At 44.1% G+C, this 27,387-nt stretch overlaps 1 protein-coding gene across 2 annotated transcripts in view; it reads left to right on the top strand.

Annotated features, from left to right (window-relative positions):
* KIFAP3 (kinesin associated protein 3) overlaps positions 1-27,387 on the top strand; it is a 155,750-nt gene that overhangs the window by 21,509 nt on the left and 106,854 nt on the right. For both annotated transcript variants that reach the window (XR_008306215.1, XM_053246268.1), the window contains exons 6-11: positions 1,873-1,972; positions 9,292-9,416; positions 9,692-9,790; positions 11,963-12,141; positions 15,877-16,039; positions 26,516-26,616. Coding sequence is in view for 1 of the 2 variants with exons in the window: in XM_053246268.1 (XP_053102243.1) it covers positions 1,873-1,972; positions 9,292-9,416; positions 9,692-9,790; positions 11,963-12,141; positions 15,877-16,039; positions 26,516-26,616 (767 nt within the window). In the remaining variant the exon portion in view is untranslated. The remainder of the gene's footprint in view (positions 1-1,872; positions 1,973-9,291; positions 9,417-9,691; positions 9,791-11,962; positions 12,142-15,876; positions 16,040-26,515; positions 26,617-27,387) is intronic.

A 27,387-nucleotide genomic window follows, 5' to 3' on the forward strand; every position in this document is an offset into this window, starting at 1 on the left:
GAATTTCCCTGCTAGATTGTATGAGCCATGTAGGGCAAGGTTCAAGACAATAGGTGGTAAGGCAAACTTCTCCCATCAGCTTACCCATGTCCTCAGGCTCATCTCAGCTGAGCAATGGTGTGGGATGCCCATTAGGGGTGTGCCATATACTGAGTCAGACCATTGGTCTATCTAGCTCAGTATTGTCTATAAAGACTGGCAGCAGCTTCTCCAAGCTTTCAGGCAGAAATCTCTCTCAGCCTTATCTTGGAGAAGCCAGGGAGGGAACTTGAAACCTTCTTCTCTTCCCAGAGTGGCTCCATCCTCTGAGGGGAATAGCTTCTGAACCTAGGTTGAATAGAATCGGCCTGGTTCAACTGATTTGGACTCAGACCAGACCGAATGCAAAAAAATGGGATGCTGGTTCAGTGGTTTGAGGGGGCATGCTTGTAAAAGGGAACCTGTTGAGGATTCCACTTTACAAACAAAGGGGGGAACCCTACCTGCCTTTCAAAAAAAACTTCTAGTTGGGGCGACGAGAGGGCACATTGGCAGAGGTTGTGGCGGCAGTGCAGCTCCTCTGACTTCCAGACTGGGTCTGGCACTCCAGTGCAGCCTGGTTCTAACCTCTGCGCATGTGCTGAACCTGGTCCGGAGGTTGGAGGAGCTGTACTGCTGCCACCGCCTCTGATGACAAGGTGCCCTCTCGCCACCACCATGAAGAGTTTTTTTTAAAGGCTAGTAGGTTCTCCCCTTTGCTTGTAATGGGGAAGAATCACCGTATTGCCCTTTACAAGCATGACACCTCAAACTGCCAGACCGGTTCCATTAGAATCAGAGCCGGTTTTGCTCAAACTCACACCGGCACCGCCTTTTTGGCATCTGGTCCAGTTCAAGTCTGAACCGGGCTGGTTCTAACCAGTTCTGCACACCCCAATGCCTATTTGTGGAGTTGGAGATTTAAAAATTAAAGTGACTGAGCAGCCGATGCCACCTCTCAGAAACCTAACCCAATTTTTCAGGTTAGGATTTAGCTTTGAATAGTCTAGCATTTGCTGTATTTTCATGGGATGCTACTTCCACAATATTCAGTGGTCTCCTGTACTGCTGAGGATCTGAAATGGATAACATTGGCATCTTTGCTAAACATGTCTTCCATGCTTTTTTTTTGGTCTAGCCTCTTTCAGTACTCTGTCAATCTCTTTGGTCCTGACTACAGTTGGTCATCTTGACTCCTATTCTTGTTTTCTGTATTCTGCGGGTGGGGGGGGGGGGGAGAGAAGGGGCCAGTTGCAAGTGATTTTGCACATTACTATTGGCCACCTTCCCTCCTCTTTTCTTTTCATGTTGCTTGTTTCCAACCTTTTGATGCCTGGGCAGTATAAGATTTGAAATAATGGTAGCGGCATAGCAATCATGTTCGTGTCTAACATAAAGTAGCATTGGCAGGGTGCAATGTGACTCTGTTGCAAATAAGATGAAAAAATTTCATGTTTCAAAAGCTCTTAGGTGGCAAGGGTTGCTTGCTGTAGGTTTTAATGGAGATTTGGTGGCTTTCATTGCTTTCCATCTGCTTTTACACAGTCTTCACAAGTGATGGAGCCCAAATTGGGAGAAAATGGATAAGCATTTCTAACCACATTGTGATTCATGCAGATGTAGTGTGGGTGACCACCTTGATTTTCTCAAGTGGCTAAGCTTAGATTTCTGCAGAATGAATTTCTCATGAATTCCAGATCACCCTTCATCTTGCTTAAAAGATGTTTCTGTGTTTTAATCTGGACACCAGTGGATGCAAGAGGGTTATTGATTCTATAGCTCTATTTAGGCATAAGAAAATTAGCCAAAAGCTGTGCAGTCTGTTACTGAAATTGATCTTTTCTTTCTTTCTAGAAACTGCACTTGGTGCTTTGGCCAGAGTGCTAAGAGAAGACTGGAAACAAAGTGTAGAACTTGCTACTAATATAATTTATATATTTTTCTGCTTCTCAAGGTATGCTTAATTCATGATGTATATGAAAGTGCTTTGCAAATTTAATGGCTTGACATACTACAAAAGTGTTAGGGATGTGCACGGAACCACTTGGCTCTCCCTTCCTGGAGCACTGAACCGATTCCATCCACCAACATTTGAACCAGTTTGGAGGGTGGGGAGAGGTTGCTTTAAATGACAGGGAAGGCACTGCCTACCTGTCAACCCCCACCCCGCCACTTTCCCCCCGCCAGCGCTCTCCAGAAAAGCGGACGCACTGGGCTGCAGTGTTCTTGCTTGCAGCCCCAGCAGCGTTGCCACGCTCATGGCCGGCGTGCATGCACCTGCTTTTCTGGAGCGCGCTGGTGGGGAAAAGCGGCAGGGTGGGGATTGACAGGCAGGCAGCGCCTTCCCTGTCATTTAAAGCAACTCCTGCCTTCCCGGGAGTGCACGGACCGGTTCTGTGCACATCCCTAACAAGGGTACATCAGCCCAATAATACTGCGTGCATGCAAGTTACACAAATGCAAAAATTGTGCAGATGGTGTTACACAAGAGTAAACCTATTTTCACTGGGCTGATTCTTGTTTAACATTTGCACAATTTTTCTAGTTGCAAAAATTTTAACGTTTGCACACGATCTGGATAGTGGTTCCAACATCCATAAGGACTGGGTTCTGCGCCTGCGCAGACCATACTTCGGATAGAATTCTCTAGCTCCTTGCAACGCCCAACCGCTGGCAACGCATGGCTGCATTACCCTTAAACGGCGGTTAGGTGTCCCCTTTCCTCAGTTTCTTGTTGACCGCCAAAGCGATCACATCTTCGGGAAACTTTTGCTCCTCAGAGAGATTACTAAATAGATAACTACAACTAGCACGGAATTTTACTAACCTTTTGGACAATCCTTGGCAAAGACGAGCTGATTTATTTTTTTTTTAAAGAAGACTCGCAACGGATGACGGACTTTCCTGGTGAGCAACTTGGAACGGACGGTTTTCTCTGGTGAGCGACTCGGAACGTCCATGGACTTCTCTTTGGTAAACACTTCGGACCCAAAATAAATTTAACTTGTTTGGCTCTCCATGAGTTTAGACAAGGAAATGCCAAGGGAGAAAACCACCTTCAAAAGGTGCCGCGATTGCCGCGTGAAAATCCCTTCCACGGACGGGCATGAGATTTGCCTATTCTGTCTAGGAGAGGCCCATAATATTTCTAGTTGCTCCATATGCTCTACCTTCAATAAGCAGACTCTAAAGAACAGAGCTGCTCGCCTTAAAGTGGTGTTAATGGAGCAGGCATTGCAGTCTAAGCATTGAGGGGCCTCAGACTCGAGATCTGCTGTGACGCAGTCTAAAGTCTCGGAGTCTGCGTCATCTAAAGTCGCCGTTCTGGCTGCTTCTACGTCGAAGAAATCAACAAAGACCACCACGACGCCGACTCCTTGGCTTCAAAAGTATCGACTCCGGCTACAGCCCAGCCTTTAAGAAACCGGAGGGGACCCTACCGGTTCGGAAACGAAAGAGCTCAGTGCCAAGGACAGGGCCGGAAGAGAAAAGGTTTAAGAAGCACCAGGCGAAGGAGGTCGTGACTGGCTCCGAACACACACCTTCCCCTACGGGGCTTCAGACCTATCGGAGCCCTCGACGCTGAGAGGCCTCACTTTCGCCTGCCCCTACTCCAAATCAGTCTCCATTGACGTCTAGGTTCGCGTCAACAGAACCATCGACGTCAAAGTCGACATCGAGACACAAACCAGCATCGACGTCGAAACCAGCAAAGCCATTGACATCGAAAGTGACCCCAATGCCAAAGATTGCTACAACAGAGGCTTCGACATCGGAAGCTGAGTTGACTTCAAATATACTTGGAACAACAATGCTTACAGCAGAGGCTACGAGGTTGAAGACGACATCGACATCGGAAGTGGGATCGAATCTTTATGTGCTGGATGAGTGCACGAGGAAGCAATGATCGAGACCGACCTCGGTGCCAACGCGGAACAGTATGAGGCAGTGGTAATAATCCATGATGATAAACTCGAGCCTATACCAGACCATGACATGGACTTTGAGGTTCAACCTCCAACACATGACATCAGTGAGGAGAACACTCTCCACCACATGCTACGGTCAGAGGAGACTACCCCCTCCACATACACCTTTCAGGGATTCAGAGACACCACTCCAGTCTCGAAAACCCTGTCCTTTACATGTCCCTCTACTCCTACAACAGGCCTTCTACCCCAGGAAGGGTGGCGCAATACCTGCACCATCTCCCCAGATGAGTACTCTCTCTTCCAGTTATGGCTGTCTGAAAGAGGACAAATGCATTCACCGAGGGTGTTAAAGGAATCGGCAGTGCAAACTACCACTCCCATAACTTTACAAAGGACAGTCTCACTGCAGGCCGATTGGCCAGCAGAACCGGAGAAAGTTATTAGGAAGATGAAGTCAGTTTGCCTACAAACTACACAGCTCCCTCAAAAGGAGGTGCCATCTATAAGGTCTGTTTCGCTCCAGGCAGATCTGCTAGACCACCCAATTCCCACTCTTAGGGAGGATGCCTCTTCATGGTTCGGAGACGATGTTCCTCCTGCTTTGCCGCTGCCTCCCTCTTCAGAGGATGATGATGATGATGACGACAATCCAGATGGCTACTCATCAGACACAATGGAGCCCGACGCTCCAGAGGAACCCGTACTACCTGATCCAAGTGACGAGGTTGCGGCAATCCCTTCCACTTCTCCAAATGAGGAGATGAAGGGATATCATCAACAAATTGCGGAAATGGCCCGTGTCCTTGGCTTGGATGTGAAGTAGAAGACACTGGATTTAGATGATCCAGTGTATAATATGATGAACAAGGCATTGGGGTTACAGCCAGTGTATCTGCCAATGCTGCCTCATATCTCACGGGCAGCCAAGTCTGCTTGGGAGGTACTCCAGACATCGACACCGACCTCCAAATGGTTAGAAGTTTTATACCGTGTCCAGGAGGAGGAGAATGAGTATCTGATCAGACATCCCACACCAAACTCCTTGGTAATAGACTGCGCTACAACCTCTAAAGGGGGTAAGCGTCATACGACCCCAGCAGACAAGGAAGGGTGCAAACTGGACGTGTTGGGAAGGCGAACCTATTCGACTGCTTGCCTCTCAATAAAAATTGCGAACTATATCGCTTGCCAAGGTAAGTACACTCACTTGCTGTGGGAACTTCTTTATGACCAACGGGCATCTTTAGATCACGAAACATTTCTGAAGAAATTTGAAGCTACCTTCTTATGTACAACTACTACAACAAGACAGCAACTGGCTAACGCAAAGCACTTAGCGGAGTCCGAGTTGCGTACTTTGACATCCACAGTTGTTTTGAGATGTCATGCCTGGTTAAGGGCTACTCAACTACAGCAAGATATGAAAGACCGTATTGAAGTTTTGCCTTTTGGAGGAAAAGGTCTATATTCGGATGACACAGATACAACCATGGAGCAGTGGAAAAAATCCAAATTGATGGCACGCTTCTTCACGAACCAGAAATTTAATTCTACTCGGTACCAGTCATATCAAAGGTACCAGCCCTATCAAAAGAGGCAGGGTTATTATCGTCAACCGGATCGAAGATATTACAAATGCCAATACCAGCGCTACAATTGAAGACAGTTCCAGCCACGGAACAGGAGTAACCAACAAGGCCGCAATAAAGCGACCCAGCAACCGAAGCAGCAGCTTTGATCTGTTACAGAGCCCACTGACCGACAACATCTCGGCCTCAGTTCCCTGCGAGACATTCAACACCAGCAAGAGCGTGAGGAGAAAGATCACCTTGACGCCTGCCGGAAATACCATCAAACTGGCCAGTCATGCTCAAGCATGGCACCGCATAACATCAGACTGGTGGGTCTTAAGAATTGTTTCGACAGGCTGTGCTATAGAGTTCAAGGAGCTTTCTCCATTCCAGGGGATGAGGTTCACACCAGATACTCCTGTCTTGCGGGAGGAGGTGCAGGAATTACTGCTGAAAGAGGCCATATCACCAGTACAGTGGGCTCAGGGCCAGTCGGGATTCTATTCCCGATACTTTCAGATTCCAAAGAAAGACAGAGGGATTTGTCCAATAACGGACTTACGCTGGCTCAATCAATACATTGAAGCACAAAAATTCCACATGACAATGTTGCAAAGCATCCTTTCCCTGCTCCACAAAGAGCAATGGATTGCAATGCTCGACCTCAAGGTTGCGTACTTCCATGTAGGCATTCAGCAGAACCACCGGAAGTATCTACGCTTCACCTTAGGGACGCAAATCTATCAATACAATGTTCTGCCATTTGGGCTAGTGATGGCAGCAAGAGTGTTTACAAAATGCATGGCAGTCATTGTTGCTCACCTAAGGGTACTCGGCCTGTTGGTGTACCCATACCTCGACGATTGGCTCATAACAGCCAAAACCAAAGAGCAATTAATCTCCGACATAGAGGTTGTGAAATCACTACTAAGCGAATTAGGGATCCAGATCAACTGGAAGAAATCTCATCTAACTCCAGCACGAAGCCTACAGTACATCGGAGCGCGTCTTGATATGCTGCAGCAGATGGCGCATCTACCAGAGGAGCGGTACCTACGCATATGCGCCCTAGTACGAAAATTCCAGGTGACGCCACTACAGAAGGCGAGGACAATACAGGTTCTTCTGGGCCTGATGGCCTCATGCACCACTACAGTACCCTATGCAAAGTTAAGGATGCGCAGTTTACAGTTTTTGTTCCTCCGTCTTTTCCGTCCGAAACGCGATCCGCAGACCAGATGATTTCTTCTACCACGAAAGGTCCTGCTTTCGTTACATTGGTGGACAAGAGAGGCTCATCTCTTGAAGGGGGTACCATTCAAGAATCTGTTACTATCTTGTACCCTGACGAAGGACGTGTCCATGCGGGGCTGGGGCCCCCACATGGGAAACAGAAGGGCTCAAGGCCTGTGGAATTGGAAAGAGGCTTTCATGCATATCAACTTCCTGGAACTACTAGCTACATACAGGGTTTTGCTCATGTTTCAAAACGATCTACGGGACACAGTGGTCCAGCTACAGATGGACAACACCACAGCAATAGCCTATGTGAACAAACAGTGGGGTACAGTGTCACGTGCACTATGCAACCTAAGCTTGCAGATATGGAATTGGTGTATTCCGAGAGATCTCCACTTACAAGTGATACATATCAAGGGGAGCCTAAACTGCTTGGCGGATTCGGGGACATTGTACTGCAACAACACGAGTGGGAACTACACACAGAGATCCTTCAGGATTTGTTTGTAACCTGGGGGTGGCCAGAGGTGGATCTGTTTGTGACAGAACACAACAAGAAATGCAATGTTTACTGTTCCAGAATGGGTCTGGGCAGACATTCCAAGGGTGACGCCTTTCAATATCAATGGGTAAGGAGCTTCTTCTACATATATCCACCAACTCCGCTCCTTCCCAGGATTGTGGCCAAACTCCTCCAGGAACGTATACGGGCAATTGTGATTGCTCTGTGGTGGCCTTGCCAGCCCTGGTTCACACAGCTACTCAAACTGTCGAAGGGGACCTACATATGCCTCCCCAAGTGGAAAGATCAGCTTACACAGAATCTAGCCCAGATCCTCCACCCCAACCTGTCAGTACTGAATCTAACAGCTTGGAATATAGGCTTCTGAAGAAGATCCTTTTGAACACTTGTAGGGTATCTACGAGAAAGAACTACAATGCAAAGTGGCGTAGATTTTGCTCCTATGCTCGGGAACATCAATTTCAACCTAAACAGGCTGAGCTTGAGGACATACTCCTTTATCTCACCTCATTGAAGAGAGCGGGATTAGCTAATGTTTCAGTAAAGGTCCACATGGCCGCTTTGTCTTCGCGGCACGCAGGTTGGGATGGCAAGACTGTTTTCACGCACCCTAAATGTAAGGACTTCCTCAGAGGAATAAATAATCTATACCCGCCTGTCCGACAACCTGCGGAGAAATGGAGCCTTTCGCTAGTCCTAGGGGCACTGACAGAGGCCCCTTTTGAACCCATGGCCTCTGTGTCATTGAAATTAACAACCCTTAAGACTTTATTCTTAGTGGCAATAACCATGGCAAGAAGGGTGAGTGAACTCGGGGCCCTCCGGATAGATGAACCATACACCGTGATTCACCCTGACCGTGTAATAATGCGTTTAGATCCGGACTTCAGACCAAAGGTCATCACTGATTTCCACTTCAATACGAATATAGTCTTACCAACTTTCTTTAAGAATCCTGAGACACAGCTTGACAAGGCAATACATTCTCTGGATGTGAGAAGAGCACTGCTGTACTATCTGAAAGCTACACAACGGGTCTGTAAGATGAATCTCCTATTTGTCTGTGAGAGGGGCCGGCATAGGGGCCAGCCTCCAGAAGTTGGCATTCTGGCTAGTAGAGCTGATAAGGAAGGCTTATGAATTGCAGAATGTTACTCTGCCCTCTAAGATATGGCCTCACTCCACCAGGTCTTATGCAACCTCTGCAGCACACCTATCGGGCATCAGATTTCAGGACATCTGTTTGGCAGCCACGTGGGCATCACACCAGACTTTTATCAAGCATTATGCCTTGGACATTAGATTAGCAGCTGCGACTGAATTTGGACGGGCGGTTTTAAAGAGAATCCTACCGTAGCTTCATGCACCCACCACCATACTATACAGCTTGTGATTCACCCAGTCCTTATGGATGTTGGAACTACTATCCAGATAAACAGGTTGCTTACCTGTAACAGGTGATCTGGTAGTGGTTCCATACATTCATAAGACCCGCCCATCCATCCCCACTGCATATTTGGGTGAACAAGGAGAATAAGCTATGGTGCTTGCCTTTGTGACATCTTTATATCTACCTCTACTCGAAATCGTAGTGCCAGTCTTCCTCAGTCACACTGAATGGCTTATCAAGAAACTGAGGAAAGGGGATGCCTAACCGCCATTTAAGGGTACTGCAGCCACGCGCTGCTGGCAGTTGGGCATTGCGAGGAGCTAGAGAATTCTATCCAAAGTATGGTCTGCGCAGGCCCTGAACCCAGACCTTATGAATGTATGGAACCACTACCAGATCACCTGTTACAGGTAAGCAACCTGTTTTTACTGAACTGACATCCTTGAGCAGTATGTCAGCCAATATTTTAAAATGGGAAAGCTGTAGTACAAAGTAAAACCTGACTGGTTACAATGTCATTGGTCTATGTTTGGGTGAATGGTGGGAAAGGTTTTGATTTGAAGTTAGGCATCTTGGTTTTAATTTTGGTTTTTCACATTGGTATTTTTCTTAATATAGCTTTTCTCAGTTTCATGGACTCATTACACACTACAAAATTGGAGCTCTCTGTATGAACATCATTGATCATGAGCTGAAGAGACATGAGCTTTGGCAGGAAGAACTCACCAAGAAGAAGAAAGCTGATATCCTTTCATTTTGTAATTAGTAGGCTTTTCTTAGTTTCTCCCCATTCATCACCAATTACAAAGCTACTATCCTGTGTCACTGACATAGCAAATTAATTAATAGTAATAATATGAGCAATCTAGTAACTTCTAGGAGCTATCTGATACTATTTTGGAGTAATATCAAGTTGCTTGTAATTGTATATATCATATAATGATCAAAGAACTCATTATTGGTTTCTCTTCTTTGTCTTTTTTTATGGTTAAAAATCTCCTTAACTCCAGATATGCACTTGATGAAGACCCTGATAATCAAACTCTGAAAAAAGAATATGAAAAAACCTTTAAAAAGTACCAGGGTCTGGTTGTCAAGCAAGAGCAGCTACTTCGAGGTACAGACTCCTAATTCTCACGGCATGAATTTATGGAGTAGCTACTTTTTCCAAATAGCCAATTGTAGCAAATGCTAAAAGGTTGTACGTGTCCACATTCTATATTTTAACACTGTTGTGATATTTGTTAATCAGAACTGGAGTGCTGTTTTAGTTTAGCTACATTAAAAAGGAAGTAATAGATCATCCTCTGATCCTGAAAACCTTCCTGTTTGTTAGTATTATATTTTAAGGGGGTTTAAAGTTTGATCATTTATAGGCCGCATCTTCTGAGGAAACCAAATTGTGACTTGACACCTTTCATAGCTCACACAGTTTTCCTATTTTGTCCTCGGCAGAATATTCCTTATATTGTGAAAATTGAAAGACTTTACTCAAAAGCATTAGGTGTAATCAAATCTCTCATGTCACCTGGGGCTATTTAGTTTAGAAAAAAGACGTCTGCGGGGAGACACGATAGAGGTCTATAAAACCGTGCATGGTGTGGAGAAAATGGATAGAGAGAAATTCTTCTCTCTCTCCCATAACACTAGAACCAGGGGTCATCCCATGAAATTGATTGCCAGGAAATCTAGGACCAGTAAACGGAAGTACTTTTTCACACAATGCATAATCAACTTGTGGAATTCTCTGCCATGAGATGCAAGGGTTGCACTTCCCTTGAGAGAGGTGGTTCATGATCTGGGGGTCCTTCTGGACTCTCGGGTCCTGCTTGAACAGCAGGTGGAGGCCATGGGCAGGTGTGCCTTTGCCCAGCTCTAGCTGGTTCACCAGTTACAGCCTTTTCTCGACCACTAGGCCCTGGCAACAGTAACTCATGCCATTGTTAGCTCTCATTTGGATTTCTGTAATGCGCTCTACCTAGGGTTGCCTTTGGAAATGATTCAGAAGCTTCAGCTAGTCCAGAAAGCAGCGGCCCGCCTCCTCATGGGTGGTAGTAGATTATCAAATCTACTGCCACCCACCTTTTTCACACCTCTTTTATGGTCGCTGCACTGGTTGCCTGTTCGCTTCCGGGTCCAATTCAAAGTGCTGGTTCTCACCTACAAAACCCTTATGGGCTTAGCACCTGTATATTTCCTGCCTGTCTCAGCCAGTTGTATCCCAACCTTTGAGGTCTTCTCAGCTAGCCCTCCTCAGTGTCCCAGGCCCTGGTGTAGTGCGTGGTGCCTGGGCCATAGGAGAGCCTTCTCTGTGGCCAACCCTCTTCTTTGGAACACTCTCCCTCCCCCTCCCCCCGATTCGTTCAGACCCCTCCCTGACTGCTTTAAAGGCCCTTCTTAAGACCCACCTGTTTTACCAGGTGTTGCCGTATGATAATGATGATTATGATAATAATAAATTATTTTAATTGTTATTGGTGTTGTTGTTCACTGCCTAGAGTCTTTGGAGGAGGCAGTATATAAGAAAATTTTAACAAGTAAATCTCATTGTCATAAACTTGTGATAATAATGCAATCTGTTCAATATATTTTCAGTTCAGCTACTATACTCCAGTCCTCCGCCAATGGTTGCTAGCTGCTACCTAGTTGATATAAGCAGTGTGATATGATCTATGCAGCCTCTGTCCTTTGTAACCTGAAAGCAGGGAGCTCTTTTTAATAAATCATTTTCAGTGCTGATTCTGTGGTGACTTGACTTCTGCAGAAAATATGAGAAACCTGGCCTAAGACAAATTTGCATCTTGTTTTATTAGATAGACAAGGGTTTTGCTGTAGAGCTCTTTCTGCTGGGGAGTTTAATAATTAAAAAATTGAATTTGGTTCTGGTTCAACATTAGTTTTTAACTCCCTGGTTCAGATTCTGGTTGACATCCAGAACAGCAACAAAGTTTTGCATGCACAGTGAGAGAGGGCAACCCCCCCGCCCTTTTCTCTGCTGCCCCAGTACTCATTGAAAATGTTATTGAGAGAATGCAGCCATTACATTATTCTGATAACTGATGCAGATATTTGAGTTTATTTTAAAAATGTTAAGCAACATATTTTCCAACCCCCCCAAAGAGGGCACAGTCTACCTGTTCAACTCCTGTCTTTTTTCAGTGGTCCAAGTACAGAAGATGCTTGCAGTACACAAAATCTTTGGCAACACTTCTTGCTTCCAAAGATCTTATGGATGAATCTTGCAGTTTTGTTTCACAGTGCTGTGTCTCTTTCCTCCCTCATGTGGCAGTTGCCCTTTATTTGCTGTTGAATCTTGCGGAAGACACTCGCACTGAGCTGAAGATGAGAAACAAGAATATTGTCCACATGCTGGTGAAAGCTCTGGACCGAGATAACTTTGAGCTGCTGATCCTGGTTGTGTCATTTCTGAAGAAACTCAGCATCTTCATGGAAAACAAAAATGACATGGTAAACCTTTGTGGACTCTGCTGGAACAGTTGTATGCATGACAATTAACAAGACAACCGAATTTCTTTCCTGCCCCGCATTTGTAGCTAAGCCTGTATCTGCATGTTGGTTACATTGCTTCCACCTAGTGTGATGTGAGCCACGCATATCAATATTGATGGTTTGTTGCTTCATGCACTCCTATGAGAAGGGTCTGTAGCTCAGTGGTAGATGGTATGCTTATCATGCAGGAAAGTCCCAAGTTCCGTACTTGACACCCCCAGGTAAAAGGCCCTTGGGTAGCAGAAAGATCTTTGCCTCAGATTGAAGTGCCTCAGCCAGTCATAGTGGGCTGTATTGGGCCAGATGAACCAATGGTTTGACTCTGTAGAAGTCAGCATCATAGGTTCATAAAACAAACACAATTTGTATCTGCATATATTAGGTTATTCTAGAGAAATAGGGCTATCTCTGTACATGCATTAGTGTAGTTGAGCTCTCATTCCTCCTTTCTTCCTGAACAGTTCTTGAAAAACGTAGACAGCCCATTATAAATTTAAAAAAACCCAGACAATTTAAAAAACGTCAAACAGCACTCTGTACAAACTGGCTTGTCGGTTATTTCAATAAAGGTGCTCTCTGATATAGGGATATTAGAAGCAAGAGTCTCTCTCTCTCTCTCTTTCTCTCTCGGGACATTGGCCCCAGGTGGCTTCAATCTTGAGAATAACATCTGATGTCATCTCAACAGCAGCCAGTCCAACATGGCTGAATACTCCATCACGAACTCCACAAACATGAAGTTTGTGATGGAGTATTCCGAACATCACTGTCACTAAAGCTACCTCACCTTTCCAGGAGCAGGTGAAAGCCTAAACATCTTACCCATAATACATGATTTATCTTATGTTAACAAACAAATATGTATATGTGTGTGGATATAAAGAATATGGAATCTTGGGGTAGATAACAATCAGGGGCATATCTAGGGTAGGGCAGGCAGGGCACGTGCCCCGAGCGCCACTTGAAGGGGGGCTCCATTTTTAAAAATTAAAAAAATAATTAGAAATGGTTGCCGAAAACAAAATGGCCACCGCACATGCTCAGATGGTCCCTGCGAGGCTCTAGAGGCCAGCAGGGGGAGGGGGAACTTTTACAGACCCCCCCCCACAGCCTTTAGGAAGCGCCCCAAAGGGGCTACAGGTATTTTTTAAAAAAATTAATATAATATAAGTCACTGTACACATGTTTAGTTTGGCATGATGTACAGAGAATCAGGGTTTGTGAATACTGAGCTGAAGCTTATGAGTTAGGATTGTATTTATTTGCTTCTTGTGAAAAGTGAGTTAAATGTGATGTCTTAATAATATGGCTGTTAATGGTGAGTTTGTCTTTGAATCAGTGTGAAATCCATAGTATTAAGGCCCACTGGGAGTTTCTTGCTCTCTTTCTCTCATTCTAACTGTCTTTCTGAAAGACTAGAATATATTCCAAGCAGTGACACAGTTTATTCTGCATATCCTTTAATTATTTTCAGAGTATCTGGGAAAAGTCAAATTCTCCATTTATTTTTAAAACTTATGTAATAGTGATGCTACAATGCATAGTAGAGAATTAGACAGGCACTTCTGTTTAGTTTTCCAAGTACACCTCCACATAGTATTTGGGTATTTCATGAGCCCCAGCATACCCAAATTTGTAGTTTTCCAGCATTTTTTGGTCTGGCTACGTCCACTGCTAAATAGTTTTTGAAATATTGAAAGATTAATGTGCTTGACTTGTATTTTTCATCTGATATTATGGTAAAGTTATCTGAAAGATGGGTGTCAGATGTTTGGATAGGGGGCACAATTTCAGTGCTTGCCCTAGGCGCTATTTTCCCTAGATACGCCTCTGATAACAATGGGTGGGGAAAAAAATCTGATATGAAATACCACGTGATATCCAATAAAAACCAGAATCAGAAGCACCTCATAGTGTCAATCAGCAAAGCATTGTGGGGTGAAGTCCAGGCTTTTCCAGCTCTTATATTGAGATACAGCTGGTTGGAACTGCAAAAAATTTATTTTCCCTAGCCACAGTTTCTCTGTGAAAACTGCTAGCGTTGTAGTGACTACACAACTTTCTGCACTGGTCACCATTTCTGGATCTGGGCCTTTATGTTTAGTCAAACCTTGCAATGACCTGTGCACTTTTGCAACTCTCGTATTTAAATAAGGCTTGGATTGGAAATGTTCCTAAAGGATTATTCTAAGAAAAGGTCATCAAGTTTGCAAAGCTAGAGAGCTCCCTAAAATTGGCCAAGAATAAATTACTCTAAAGTGCTTTGTTAGCAAAACAAGGATTAATTATTCATTTAGCAACGGGATTTGCTGCTTGGCAGCAACTGATTGAAATACTTTTCACATTTTACTCAGTGCAGCAAGCTATCAGATCAAGTAAACACAACAGGTGAGTTGCTTTAATATAATTGCACATCATTTGGGTTTTTAAAATACAAAACCCCTTGTAGTTTTTGATTAGTGTCCGCAGGCATTTTTATTTTGAAAGTACAGCACAGGGGGGAAGGAGGAAATGTAATATACATTTCCATGTTGTATGAGAGTCAAGGTGCCAGGGAGGAGGGCAAATCAAAGAAGTTTGAGGCTGCCCCTCCTTATCCAGCTCAGCAGGCCCTTCTGCAGTATAGCAGCACCACAGAGTTTGTAAATGGCACATTCCTGCTTTTTGAGAGAAAAAGCCTGTACGTATGTGCAATTAGGTTTTTGGTTTCAAAGCTGCCAATATGCACTCTGCTGCTCCAGACTTCACAGACTTATTTGAAATGAATGGAATTTTACTCTCCACTCCTATTCATTTCAGTGGGGCTTGTGTGGGAGATGCTCCATTTCAATGTACTGCTGCCCAGTGGTCTTAGCTGCATCACTCAGAGCTTCATCATCTTACTATATTTACGATAGCTCATTTTGTACCAGTTGCCCTTGAATTTAGCTAGCAAGTTCTGCGTATGCTGTTCTGCTGCCTCTGGGATTCTGATCATTCCTTTTTGCTTATTAGGTGTAAATAATAAGCATGCTTTACACACAGATGAGATCTGTGTAAAGTATTATTATGTGTAATAACAGAAAAATGTTGCTGAGAAGATGAGAAATTTGCTTGCTTGCTGGTTGTGATCAGATGTTCCTTTCACAAGGAAACATGAGCACAATCATTCCTGTATATCATATCTTTGGGATATTGCTTTTAAAATGAAATTAATTGAAATGAAACACTGTGGCATTTAAATGATATGCAGTTGACTATGATCGTACATCTGTTAAAACAGAGGGCAACATTTTGCTGCCTAGAACACAAGCAGTTCTCAGTGACAGGTTATAGAATGGAAAATTGTTTCGTTTTCTTTTTTGTAGTACAGTGCTGTCTTGAAGTTTCCTATCCCTTGAATTCAATGCCTAAACTTCTGAGTTTCTGGCCATATGTATAGCTGAACTTCAGCTTAAAGGTGGTTTATATACTTCATTAATTTTTTAGCCGGAGGCTATTTATAAGAAAACTTCAGCAGACCTCATTTTTTTAATGATGGCTGCATTTTTAATTATGGTTGCATCTTTTTACCATCTTTAGGATGGCAAAAAAATATTTTGCCATCTGAAACTTTTATCTACTGTTCAATAAATCTGATTTGTATTAAGACGATTTAGAGTTTGGCAGGCCAAGGGAATTGGGATTTCTCACTTTTCTGTGTTTCTCACACAGGTTGAAATGGATATTGTTGACAAATTGGTGAAAATGGTACCATGTGAACATGAAGACCTGCTGAACATCACCCTTCGACTTTTGTTGAATCTTTCCTTTGACACAGGGTTGCGAAACAAGATGGTGCAAGTTGGGCTTCTTCCCAAACTCACTGCATTGTTGGGTAGGTTTCTTTTTTCCACCACTAACTATGACATTGGAGCTACTGACCACAACTTCTTATGGGTAGAATTGCTTGATATTTTTCTCTCTGTTTTGCCACTTGAACTGAAACTATTGCTAATTCTCTGGTATTTCCTTTAAGTTAAGATTATATGCAATTTTTAGCAAGTAGATCTAGGAATTGTACCTTAGGGGTGTGCACGGAACTGCTAAACTGCGGTCCAGCACTGGGGTGGGGGGTGGCTTTAAGAGCGGGGGGAGGGTTTACTTACCCCTCCTGCCGCTTTCCCACTCTAGCACCATAATTTCAGAAGTAATTGGGGCAGCAGGATACCTCCCTGCCGCCCCTTCCCCGCTGTCGCTATGAAAAACTCCCAGGAGTCCTTTGCACGCACGCACGTTGCACGCGCGCTTCACGTCTCTGTGACGTGTGTGCGTGCAAAGGACTCCTGGGAGTTTTTCATAGCGACAGCAGGGAAGGGGCGGCAGGGAGGTATCCTGCTACCCCAATTACTTCTGAAATTACGGCGCCAGAGCGGGAAATCGGCGGGAGGGGTAAGTAGACCCTCCCCCCGCTCTTAAAGCCACCCCCCCCGAACCGGACCACCCAGGTCCGGACCGGTCCGGAGGCCTTTACAATGGCCTCCAGACCGGTCCGGGCCCGTCCCTATTGTACCTGGTGCTCAAAGTGGGAGTAAAAAAGGAGGAGAGATGGCTTAATTTCAATATCCTCAATGAATTTGTCACCTTTTTTAAAAGCTGGTGGCCATCAACACATCTTGTGCTAGTAAGTTTTGTGAGTTAATTGTTGCTTTCTTTGGGCCTCTTCTGAATTTACTGCAAATCGATTTCATTGGATGACCCTGATTTTGTTGTTTAATTTGTGTACTGCTTTTACCCTAAAAGGATTTCAAAGTGGTTTACAGCAAAATAAAACAGTGATGAAATTATTAAAAATAATCCAGGTTAAACCAAGAACACCAACAAGAAACCCCCAGGAAGATCAACAAAAAACAGTAGCAACAGTGTAATGTAAACTAGTAGTTAAAAGCAAATAGAAACAAAAGTGTGTTAATCTGCTTGCAGAATTCAGAAAGAAAGGAGCCATGTGTACAGCCCCTGGGAAAGTTATTCTGCAGCTCCTGGTTGGCAATCAAGGAGGCCAGTCTAGCCTCTGAATACAAAGAATCAGCTGTCTCAGCTGATCTTGAACGACAAGGTATTTCATATGAAAGGTGGCACTCCCTGCGCTGGAAACATACTGGTAACCAGCATAGTTATACTGGTAACCAGTACAATATGATGATGTTAACTTACATCTGAGATCAAGTTGGGTGTTCTGTGCCACTTACAATTTCTAAACTGTCTTCATGGGCAGCCCTATATTTAGCTCATTACAACAGTTTAATCTTGAGGTCACTAAGGCAGTGTTCTTCACTGACAGCCCATGGGCTGCTGGTGACCCACACAGATCTCACTGGTGCCCCTGACTTGCCTCCCCCACACCGATGGAGTGCACTCCTTCCCCTGCGCCTTCTGAGTGGTGGCAGCCTGCAGGAGTGGCAGTGGGGAAGACAGGAAAGTGCCTAGCTAGCATCTTTGGCATGCACCACTGGCGGGGGGGGGGGGGGGCGCCAGGCGAAGCACAGGCCTGTGGCAGAAGGCACAAAGGGTGCACACCTTGGTGTTGGGAAGGTGGGGGGAGTGCACATAATAGTGAAGATTACCGCACTAAGGTATGAATGTTTGTGGACCAGTCTCTCTTCCAGCAAAGGGCACATCTGGCATGCCAACTGTAGCTGATAAAATTCACCCTAATTATACATCCCAGTCACCTGAGATCCAGGAATAAAGCTGGGTCCAGAAGCACCCCCATCCTGCAAACCTGAACTTTCAGAGGGAGTGCAGTTCCGTCAGAAGAGACCCTTCCCCTTCCACCCAAAGCACTGCCCCCCCCAATATCATCATTACCACTTTGTATGGATGAAGTGTATTCATTCTCATCCCTTTTATCACTGCACCCAAGCCAATATTTAATTTTTTTATTAAATTAATGTCATTATTATATAGCATCAGTGTGCATACATAAAAGCCGCCGCCTTGCATTTTTCCTCCATGTGTTCGCTAAATAAAACCCCTGCTAACTGGGCAAAGAGGCACCTTTTTAACATGGTGATTCTCTTTATTTAGCAGGGAGAGAGTAACTGGCCCCATCCACCCCCAGCACAGTACCTCCAGTGACTGTTGCTGGTGTCTGTCTTATGTTTCTTTTTAGATTGCAAGCCCTTTGGGAACAGGGATCGATTTTATTTTATTTTATTTATTTATTTCTCATTCTATGTAAACCGCTTCTGAAACTTTTGTTGAAAAGCAGTATATAAATATTTGTTGTTGTTGTGTTAAATGTGGGGAGTTGGGCAGCGCCTGATGTCCCTGCCCCCTGACACTTGACACACCTGTTGGTCATGCTGCCTGTGATCACGTGTTCAGCATTTGTGAGCAAGAGGGGAGTACCCACGTACACTACACCACGATTATTCAATGAACACAGTCCATGTAATGCTTCACGAGAAGAGGGTTGAGACAGTGTGTTCCAACTTCTAAAAACTATGAAGCACATTTAAAATTTTTAAGGGAACTGAGCACACTGCCTACGAAAACAGATCCACCTTTTTTTTTTTTTTTTGCTGCTGGAGCAGTAACAAAGCCATTGCACAATTTATTTTCAGTTCTTGTCTCCTAGCCTTGTGTTGTCCTGGATGTGTTCCTCACATCCCTCCTGGTATATTTACCTGACTCTAAGACTAGATTTTTTCCAAGTTATTTGATGTTAGAAATCAGGGGATCGTCTTGAATCCAGAGCCCTGTTCATTTCAGGTAAATACAGGTATAGCCTGCATTTAGCCTTTATGTGGGTCTAAGGAAGTGAGTCAGCACCAAAAGTGGGGAGTTTAAACTTTTGGAGCTGATTCAAGTTGGTCAGTTCAGCACACTAGTTGGGAAATGTTGGGCTGAGAGTTAGTTGACTAGCAAAATGGCCAATATATCTTGCTTTTGTGCTTTGACAATTGGCTCATGATATAATATACTGAGCTGAAATGGCCACCATTTTCAGGAGAGGAGCCATTCTGTGGCTCATTTGTGTTTTTTATTTGGAACTGTTGGGGGGCATTGCTGGACACTTGGAGACCTACAGATCATGGTAGGGTACTTTCCCCTCAGTTTTTAGGGCCTCTTTTCACTGGTTTTTATCTGGAACCTACCTCCCCCCGCCCGGTCTCAGTGACCAAATATCAGTGGTTCCATTAACCACAATTGTAGCAGAGAATGGAACCCCTGTGGATAATGGGGTTCACCTGAATTATCTTTTAAAAGCTGAATACTCTGTGTGTAATAGAACCATGTTTTGGGGGTTTTTAAAGACAAAAATTACTGGGGTTTTCCCCCCAATGAATAAATACTTCATTCTAAGAAGCTTTAAACTAGATCTTTTTATGGCCCAGCTTGGCCTTTTCGTTATGAATTTAATATGGAGTTTCACACATTTGTTTGAGAAAGAAGCCTCTTATTGGCTACAGCAGTGTTTTTCTAATTTTAATAAGCCTCATTTATCCTGTAAAGAAACATACATTTTCCTACCCGATTAAGTGAGCAAACAATAGGGGTTAGATGTGGCAGATCGTAACAGAAAGCACATGTCCTGCTCAGAGAGTGTAGCAGAGTCTTATCGGGCTTGCTTGAAGTTATTAATGGCAGTAAAATGTTATGCTTCCTCCTGTTTTCCCAATTAAATGGGGAAACCTTTATTCCTACAGCAGTTCTTCCACAGCTGGTTTCAATATTTTGTGTGTGAACATCGCCTGGGGTGTCCATTCCTTGCTGGCAGTAACTAGCTGAATCATATTAAGAATAAAGAGGTGGTTCTGTTGGAAAGCAGTAATTATTTAGAGATTTATTTTGAAGGTGGATTTAGTGCTATTTACAGCATGAAAGTCTTGAGGGGGAAAATATATTGCCTTCTCCAGATCCGTGATTGGGTGTAATCCTCTTGTGGACCCAGGGTTGTCTAGAATGGAGGGGTTCCTTGGCAAGAGTGGTAGCTAGGCTGTGCTTGAGATGTAGCCCCATAAGTGCTGGGTTATGTCATTCAAGTGCAAGTGGGGTCACAAAGTGTAACTGTTAGCCTTAGGTGACTAGAAAAGCAGCATGTAAATGCCAATAAATAAATAAACTAGCTCTGCCCATTTTGATGTGAAAGCTCCCCCTTCCTGCAAGGTTTTTTCTTTTTCATTTTTCTTTTTTGTCAGATATGTCGGACCCACTCTAGTTAGAATCCTAATTTGATAAGAATGTAAAATAACAGGCCATAAAATAACTTGGCCGGAAGAAATAACTTGTCAGTGCTGAGAGAGAAAGACAAATGGGGGTCTTGGGAAGAAAAACCATTGAGCTTGCTTTGTCTGTGTTAAGTTCAAGGCCACTATCGAAAAATAGCAGTACAGTTCACTGTGTAGTCTTGGCGATAGCTTACTCATCCCACAATAATGTGCATAATATTGATTTTCCTAAGCCCGTTGCTTATTTTGCTTCATGTTGTTGTTGTTGTTTATTTCCCGCTGACTATTGGCTCCTCTCTTGCTTCCATATCTGATCTAGATTTTCTTTCTGAACATCTGTATATAAAAATAAAATTCTCTAAGGAGTACCCATGGCTAATCCCATGCATGGTAGCTCTCGTGAGCAGAAGCACCATGGTGATTGGGCAGTGGGGATTCCATATGCAGAGAGGGAGGAGGAGCCTGTGACACCGTGGTGATTGGGCAGATTCCCTATCTACATATTGGAGACTCCATATGCAGATAGGGAGGAAGAGCCTATGATTTTTAAGGTCAGTTGGAATGCAACTGTTACTGGTCAGAAGATGTTCTTGATTGTAGAGAAGAGGAATATAAATAAAAAGGATAGTGGGCAGGGGTCTGCGAAGAGAGGGGTTGTGAGGGGGGAAAGAGCCCCTTCAGGAGAAGGAGGCTGCTGTTGTGTGTTAATTAGATGAGGAAACAAGATGAACAAGATCTGTTAACTCAGGGGTAGGGGAGAGAGAAAGAGAAAGAAAGGGGGGGAAAGAACGGAGTGGAGGAGAGAGAAAGGGAGGGGGAGGAGAAAGAAGGAAGGGTGAGGGATGATCCTGAGGGGAACGAGCCGCCATGGCGGTGCCCTTTGGCAGCAAGGAAGGGCCCAGTCAACCACTGCTGCTGTTTGGGGCTGCTGAGGGAGGCAGGCAGGCAAGGGGCCTGACAGCAGCCTGAGGGGAATGAGTGGCCATGGCAGTGGCAGCCGCGAGGATGGGCCCGGAGGTCTCTTGGAATAGGAGGCTGCAGCTTGACCGATAGGCACCAGCAATGCTGCAGCTGTGACCAAGAGGGGTGAGGGGGATGGAAGCAACCAGATGGAGGAGGAGGAGCAGGAGTGTGGCTCAGGTGAGGTTGGAGAGATGTCTGAAGTGAGGGGGGCTGTGGCAAGGGGTGAGGGGAGCATTCAAGTACTAGCGTGCCGATGCTCTGCGCTGGTTAAGCTAGTATATATATATATATATATATATATCTTTAACTGAAGAGATAGAGAAAATATATACAGCTGCATACTCTTGTTATACTGAAGCAAGATGGCAAAACAAACAAACTCTGGATTTGCAAATTATTGTGTAAGGAGGAACAAATGGAAAAAAAATGGAAGTCTCATTAAGACAAACGCATTGCCTCCTGTGCTGTGGGGGAATGAACAGTGGTAAGATGGCAAGCAAAAAAAGACATGCCTATATCCAGCACCCTTGATAACACTGTGTTAAAAATGGATTTTCACAAGATTTCATGATCAAGTTGCAGACTAAAAAATGTGTCTCCTATTCATCAAGACCAATATTTATGCACACAAGAGCTACAGCATATTGTATGCAGTGAAACATCTGTGAACCCATGTGATTGAAAAGCTGGCATTGATGCGGAGTTCAAGCTGTACCACTTTTAAACAAGAGGCATGCGGTCCTGCTACAACTTGTAGTGAGCTCCACGTGCATGCCACCACTGTGTGCGGCGTTGGGGGGATTGCCGCCACATGGAGCAGTGGTCACACAGGCAAGGACTTGCTTTACTCACTTTTAAAGGTGCTGCTCCCTCCCCCCCCCCCAGGCATCGCTCTCAAACCTCCGAACTGGTTCACGGTTGTGCCGAACCGGTTCACCGAACCACAAACCAGTTCATATTTGAACCTCTACACAAACCGAAGTTCATGCACATCCCTAGTTAAAATGGGTAGGAATTGATTGTTGAGCAGAATTGGGTAGTTCTGGTCCATAACTGCTTAATGTCCCAAAGCTTAAAATAATTTTGAACTTTGGACCCATCATGTGTGCAGTTGGAGCCTTTAATTTGTTGAAAACTTGTTGTGAAAACTGCCCAAGGGACATAATATTTTTCCACCCCAGCTGCTCCAGATGAACTGCAGCTGCAAATTTAAACAATATTATTTCTACAAACCACTGAGTATATTTTATAATGGCAATAATTTCCACAGAAGAATCAGTAACTGCTGCTAATGACTGGTTCGCTGAGCATTAACTACCCTCAGCTGGGAATGACCAAGTGTTCTGGAATGGCAGTATAAATGCAAAGGACAATTGAATAACACTTCAAAATAGCAATTTAATTAATTAATGATACATTCCTGTGGGAATACATTCAAAGTATTTCTGACCACCCTATTTATTAGCCAGTGAGCTCATCATTAGTCAGATTTATTGCTGTAATGCATAATATCCAAGCCACTCATTTCCAAGGCTGTCCTTAGTGTCCTGGCCAATCCACCATTAATCATTAAAAGTTTTTTATACCTGCTTGGCCCCCTGACCCCCATCCTTTCAAGGTCTTGTATGGTGCTGGCTCTTGTGTTTGAACTGGTGCCCTTCTATACCTTGCAATATAAAATCTCTTTTAAATTAGGACATCAAGAGTGGAACATTTGTGCTCTGCTGGCTGTACTTATGTCTTCCTTCCCAATCATCCTGCCACCCTTGTCTGTTTCCTCCAGAGCACAAAAGAATTGGTAGAAGGACCATGATATCCAACCAAACCATAATACTGGCATATTTTCAGCCCATGGATTATGGATATTATTCATACAATATGATTGACAATTCACGAGTGGCCACGTGTGAGATCTTGGTGAACTTTTGTAGAAATAATATATTTGAATGCCTCTGTCAGCTCCTCTAGTTGTATCCTGTCCCCATCTTTGGACCACTTCATTTTTTTGCAGGTTGCTCCCCAGCTTTGGACCTTTCTGCTTACCTTCCCTTTATGCCATTTAGCTTTTGTGCTTTGATACCACATTGGACATTTGCAAGCAGAGGAAGCCCTGCCGCAGGATAGATGGGATTAGCTTCTCTCCTCTTGCAGAGGGACTGGGTAGTTTAAGGCTAGAAAGTTGAGTGTTCTTGATAGTTGAAAACCTTAGCATTTGAATTCCACGCCCCATAAGCAACTTCTCTTTACTCTACTGTGGTCGCCAGGAACTGACACTGATTCAAGTGCACAACTTTACTAATCTGCTTAACTGTTGTCCATGTGCTATGGATGTTTGAATGATGCTTCAGCACAGGTCATTTGAGTAGTTTCATCTTTGACAAGTAAATTTTAGCCCGTTGAATAACGGGTGCTAGGAAGGGAAGGGCAAATCAGCGGCTGGGTGGACTCTGGGGGCGCTGCTGCCGGTCCGGTGCGGGCCACCCCCGCCTCACATTCCCGGCTGGTCTCCCCGGCCGGGCAAGGGCCCCAAGGACTCCCAGCCGCCCGGCTTTGGCGGCGGCGCCAGGCCTCGGCGGCGGCTCCGCCACCACCTCGGCCGGCTTCCCCCGCCGCCTCCTCCCCCCTCCCAGCTTCGGCGGCGTGGCCAGGCCGCGGCCATGGCTCCGCCGCCGCCTTGGCCGCACCTCGGCCAGTGTCCCCCGCCACCGCTTACCCGGCTTCTTTGGGGCAGCCGCTTCTGGCCGCCCAAGATGGCCACCGGGTCCTGTTGTTCGTGCCTCCCTTGCTCTGTTCTGGGCATGCGCTTCGCGCTTTGCGCATGCCCAGAACAGGCGAGGCACGAACGCACGCTTGGTGTCCATCCACGGACGGACACCAAGCGTTTTATTAGAGAGGATGAAAACCAATGCTTAGGGTTGTGCAATGTCTGATACTTTATTTCTGCGAACCTTTCCTCCCCATGGTCTTGGATATCACCTTGGAAATCCTTGTTTTTAGAAACCATTATTAAATCAGATGCACATGTTAATGCTGCCTTCCTTTTCTGTTGCTTTCAGTGAGATGCATGTTTGGATGTATATCTGAATGTGCATGCCTTAAAGATTCTTAAATCCCTAACTAGTCTGCACAAGAGTTTTTCTGTCAAGTCACCATTTTTCCCCTTTGACAAGCTTGTCGTAAAATATGTATATCTGGCCATCAATAATTTCTTTCCCAATCAAGAACATAGGAAGCTTCCTTATACTGAGTCAGATCACTGGTCCATCTAGCTCGGTATTGTCTATGCCAGGACTGCACAATCGAGACCCTCCTGCAGATGTTGGACTAAAACCCCTATCATTCCTGACTACTGGCCACAGAGGCTGAGGATGATGACAGTTCATAACCAGCTAGAGGGCCAAGGTTTTTCAGCCCTGGCAGCATCTCTCCAAGGTTTCAGCCAGGAGTCTTTCCCATCCCTGCTTGGAGATGTCAGGAATTGCAAAGCAGATGCTCTACCACTGAGCTACAACCCCATAGGATAACCCTGGATTCTAGTATTATGAAACAGGGAGAAATGCTAATCTCTTTACATTATGAATAACTTTGTAAACCTCTATCATGTCCCCCTCCCCCACCCCCCAATCTAAAAAGCCCGGATACCTCAAGCCACAAGTGAAGGTTCTCTGGGCTCCTGGTCATTTTGGTTGCCCGTTTCTGCATCTTTTCTAGCTCTACAATATCAGTTTTGAGATTGCAGTAACCAGAGCTGTGCACAGTATTCCACGTATCACTATATATTATAGGTTTTTGTAAAGGCATTATAATACAATATTGGCAATTTCCTAATGGTCTCTAGCATAGAATTCACTTCCTTTCACAGCTAGTTTGCACTGGGCAAACATTTTCATTGAGCTATCCACCATGATTCCAACATCTCTTCCCTGATTAGTCGCTGTCAGTTCAGACCCTTTAAAGATATTTTGCCGCAATGTTCATATTTTTATGCATAACTTACATTGATCTATATATATGCCATATCTCTGGTCTCTGGGTCATCTCGGAGAGACCATGTCACTCTTTTACTGATGGAGCTACACTGGCTGCCAATAGGTTTCTGGACAAAATGCAAAGTGCTAGTTAAAACTTATAAAGCCCTAAACGGCTTAGGCCCTGGGTATTTAAGAGAGCGTCTTCTTCAGTACGAACCCCACCACCCATTGAGGTAATCTGAGGAGGTCCGTCACCAGTTACTGCCAACTCGTTTAGTGGCTACACAGAGACGGGCCTTCTCGGTCACTGCTCCGAGATTGTGGAATGCGCTCCCTGCTGAGATATGATCCTCCCCATCTCTGATTTTCAGTTTTCAAAAAAACACCTGAAAACCCATATTTTCGCCCAAGCTTTCTCAGCTTCCTAAAAAAAAATTAAGTTTTAATCTCTGGTTTATTTTTAATTTTTTAAATTGTTTTAAGTTTTTTGAATATGTTTTTAACTTGTTTTATGCTATTGTTAACTGCCCAGAGATGAAAGTTTGGGGCAGTGTACAAATTTGATAGATGGATAGATAGATAAATATCATTGCCCACAGAGTTTGGAGTGATACTTTTGGAGCTCTTTGCAATCTGTTTTGATTTTCACTCCTGAATAATTTAGTATCTACAAACTTGGCTATCTCACTTGGCATTCATGATGAAAAAAGTGGTATGTATATTCTTTATTGCATCTAAAAAGGAATAATAATCTGTCTTAAATTAAGCACTTCGAAGTGCTGTTAATGTCACTAGGAGAGAGTCTAGCGAACATGCTTAACTTGGTTGGACTATAACCAGTATATTTTTGATTAGAACCCTCATATAAAACAAGTTGCCCATCTCTGCCCCCAAAGGCTTCCTCCTTCCCTTCTTGGTCAGATCTTAGAATCAAGCTCTTCCATGGTAAACGGGAGCTGTTGGATATTCAGCTAATTTAGCTGGTAGGTCAGGGAGGTGAAAGAAGTGCCAATAGTGAAAAAACCTGGTATATACCAGGCTACCTAAGGGAATGCACACAAAAAATACAAATGTTGGTACCTGCAATCTGAATCTGTGAGCTTTGAGAAGAGTTCCTTTAAACTTGCTTAAATGTGAATTGGTTCAATTCAAATGTGACTTATTTGTCTAGATTATTGCTTTTTTATGTTTTTTCTGTTTCTCTAGGAAATGAAAACTATAAACAAGTAGCCATGTGTATTCTCTATCACATAAGCATGGATGACCGCTTTAAATCAATGTTTGCATACACAGACTGCATACCACAGGTATGTACGCTTCTTTTCAAATGTCTGTTTCTCCCATACCAGTTCAGTCCTCTTGTAGTAGAGTTCATAAGGACATTTCAGGCTGTACTAACTGGGACAATAATTCTTTTCTTGCATACTTCTTTTCAATGATGACATTTTTGGTAACCACCTGTTTTTGTTAGACTAACAGGCAACAGTTTGCCTGTTGATTTGGCATGCAAATGCTGCACCATTGTTCAGTTTACAATACTATTTTAGTTGATGAAGGTGCAAGTCTATTAAAAATGAAAACATCAGAAAAATCCCACCAAAAAGGTACATTTGAAGGAGTATTATTAAATGTCACAATATGAATATTTGGCATGCTCTGGACACTTTTAAGATTTTTCTGTTTCGTTCATGCTACTTATGCAGTTTTGTGTGTCCACAGTCACTTCTGCTTCTGTATTCATGTACTTTATTTTGTTTCTGTAATACTTCATTTTTGTGATGATTCTGGGCTTCTCTTAGTAAGATGTTGGGTTTTTTGCACTTCACCCACCTCAGCTAATTGGTAAGGTCTGAGCATCCCATCCCCAAAGCTTAGTTGTATCAGATGGAACCTGCTATTGCAGATGTCGGCAGTTACGCACTTCTGCCTCTAAGATGGGCAAGGAGGAGCATTTCTTGGACCTAGTGCACTTATCCCAAGTTTTTATACTTGGATCTAGTTACATTAAAATATTCAAAACTTGAAATATATTGATTATAGAATAAATGGATTATTCTTTCCTAGTTTCTAATACTCCT

The sequence above is a fragment of the Hemicordylus capensis genome, chromosome 4, assembly GCF_027244095.1.
Source record: "Hemicordylus capensis ecotype Gifberg chromosome 4, rHemCap1.1.pri, whole genome shotgun sequence".
Taxonomy (NCBI): Eukaryota; Metazoa; Chordata; class Lepidosauria; order Squamata; family Cordylidae; genus Hemicordylus; species Hemicordylus capensis.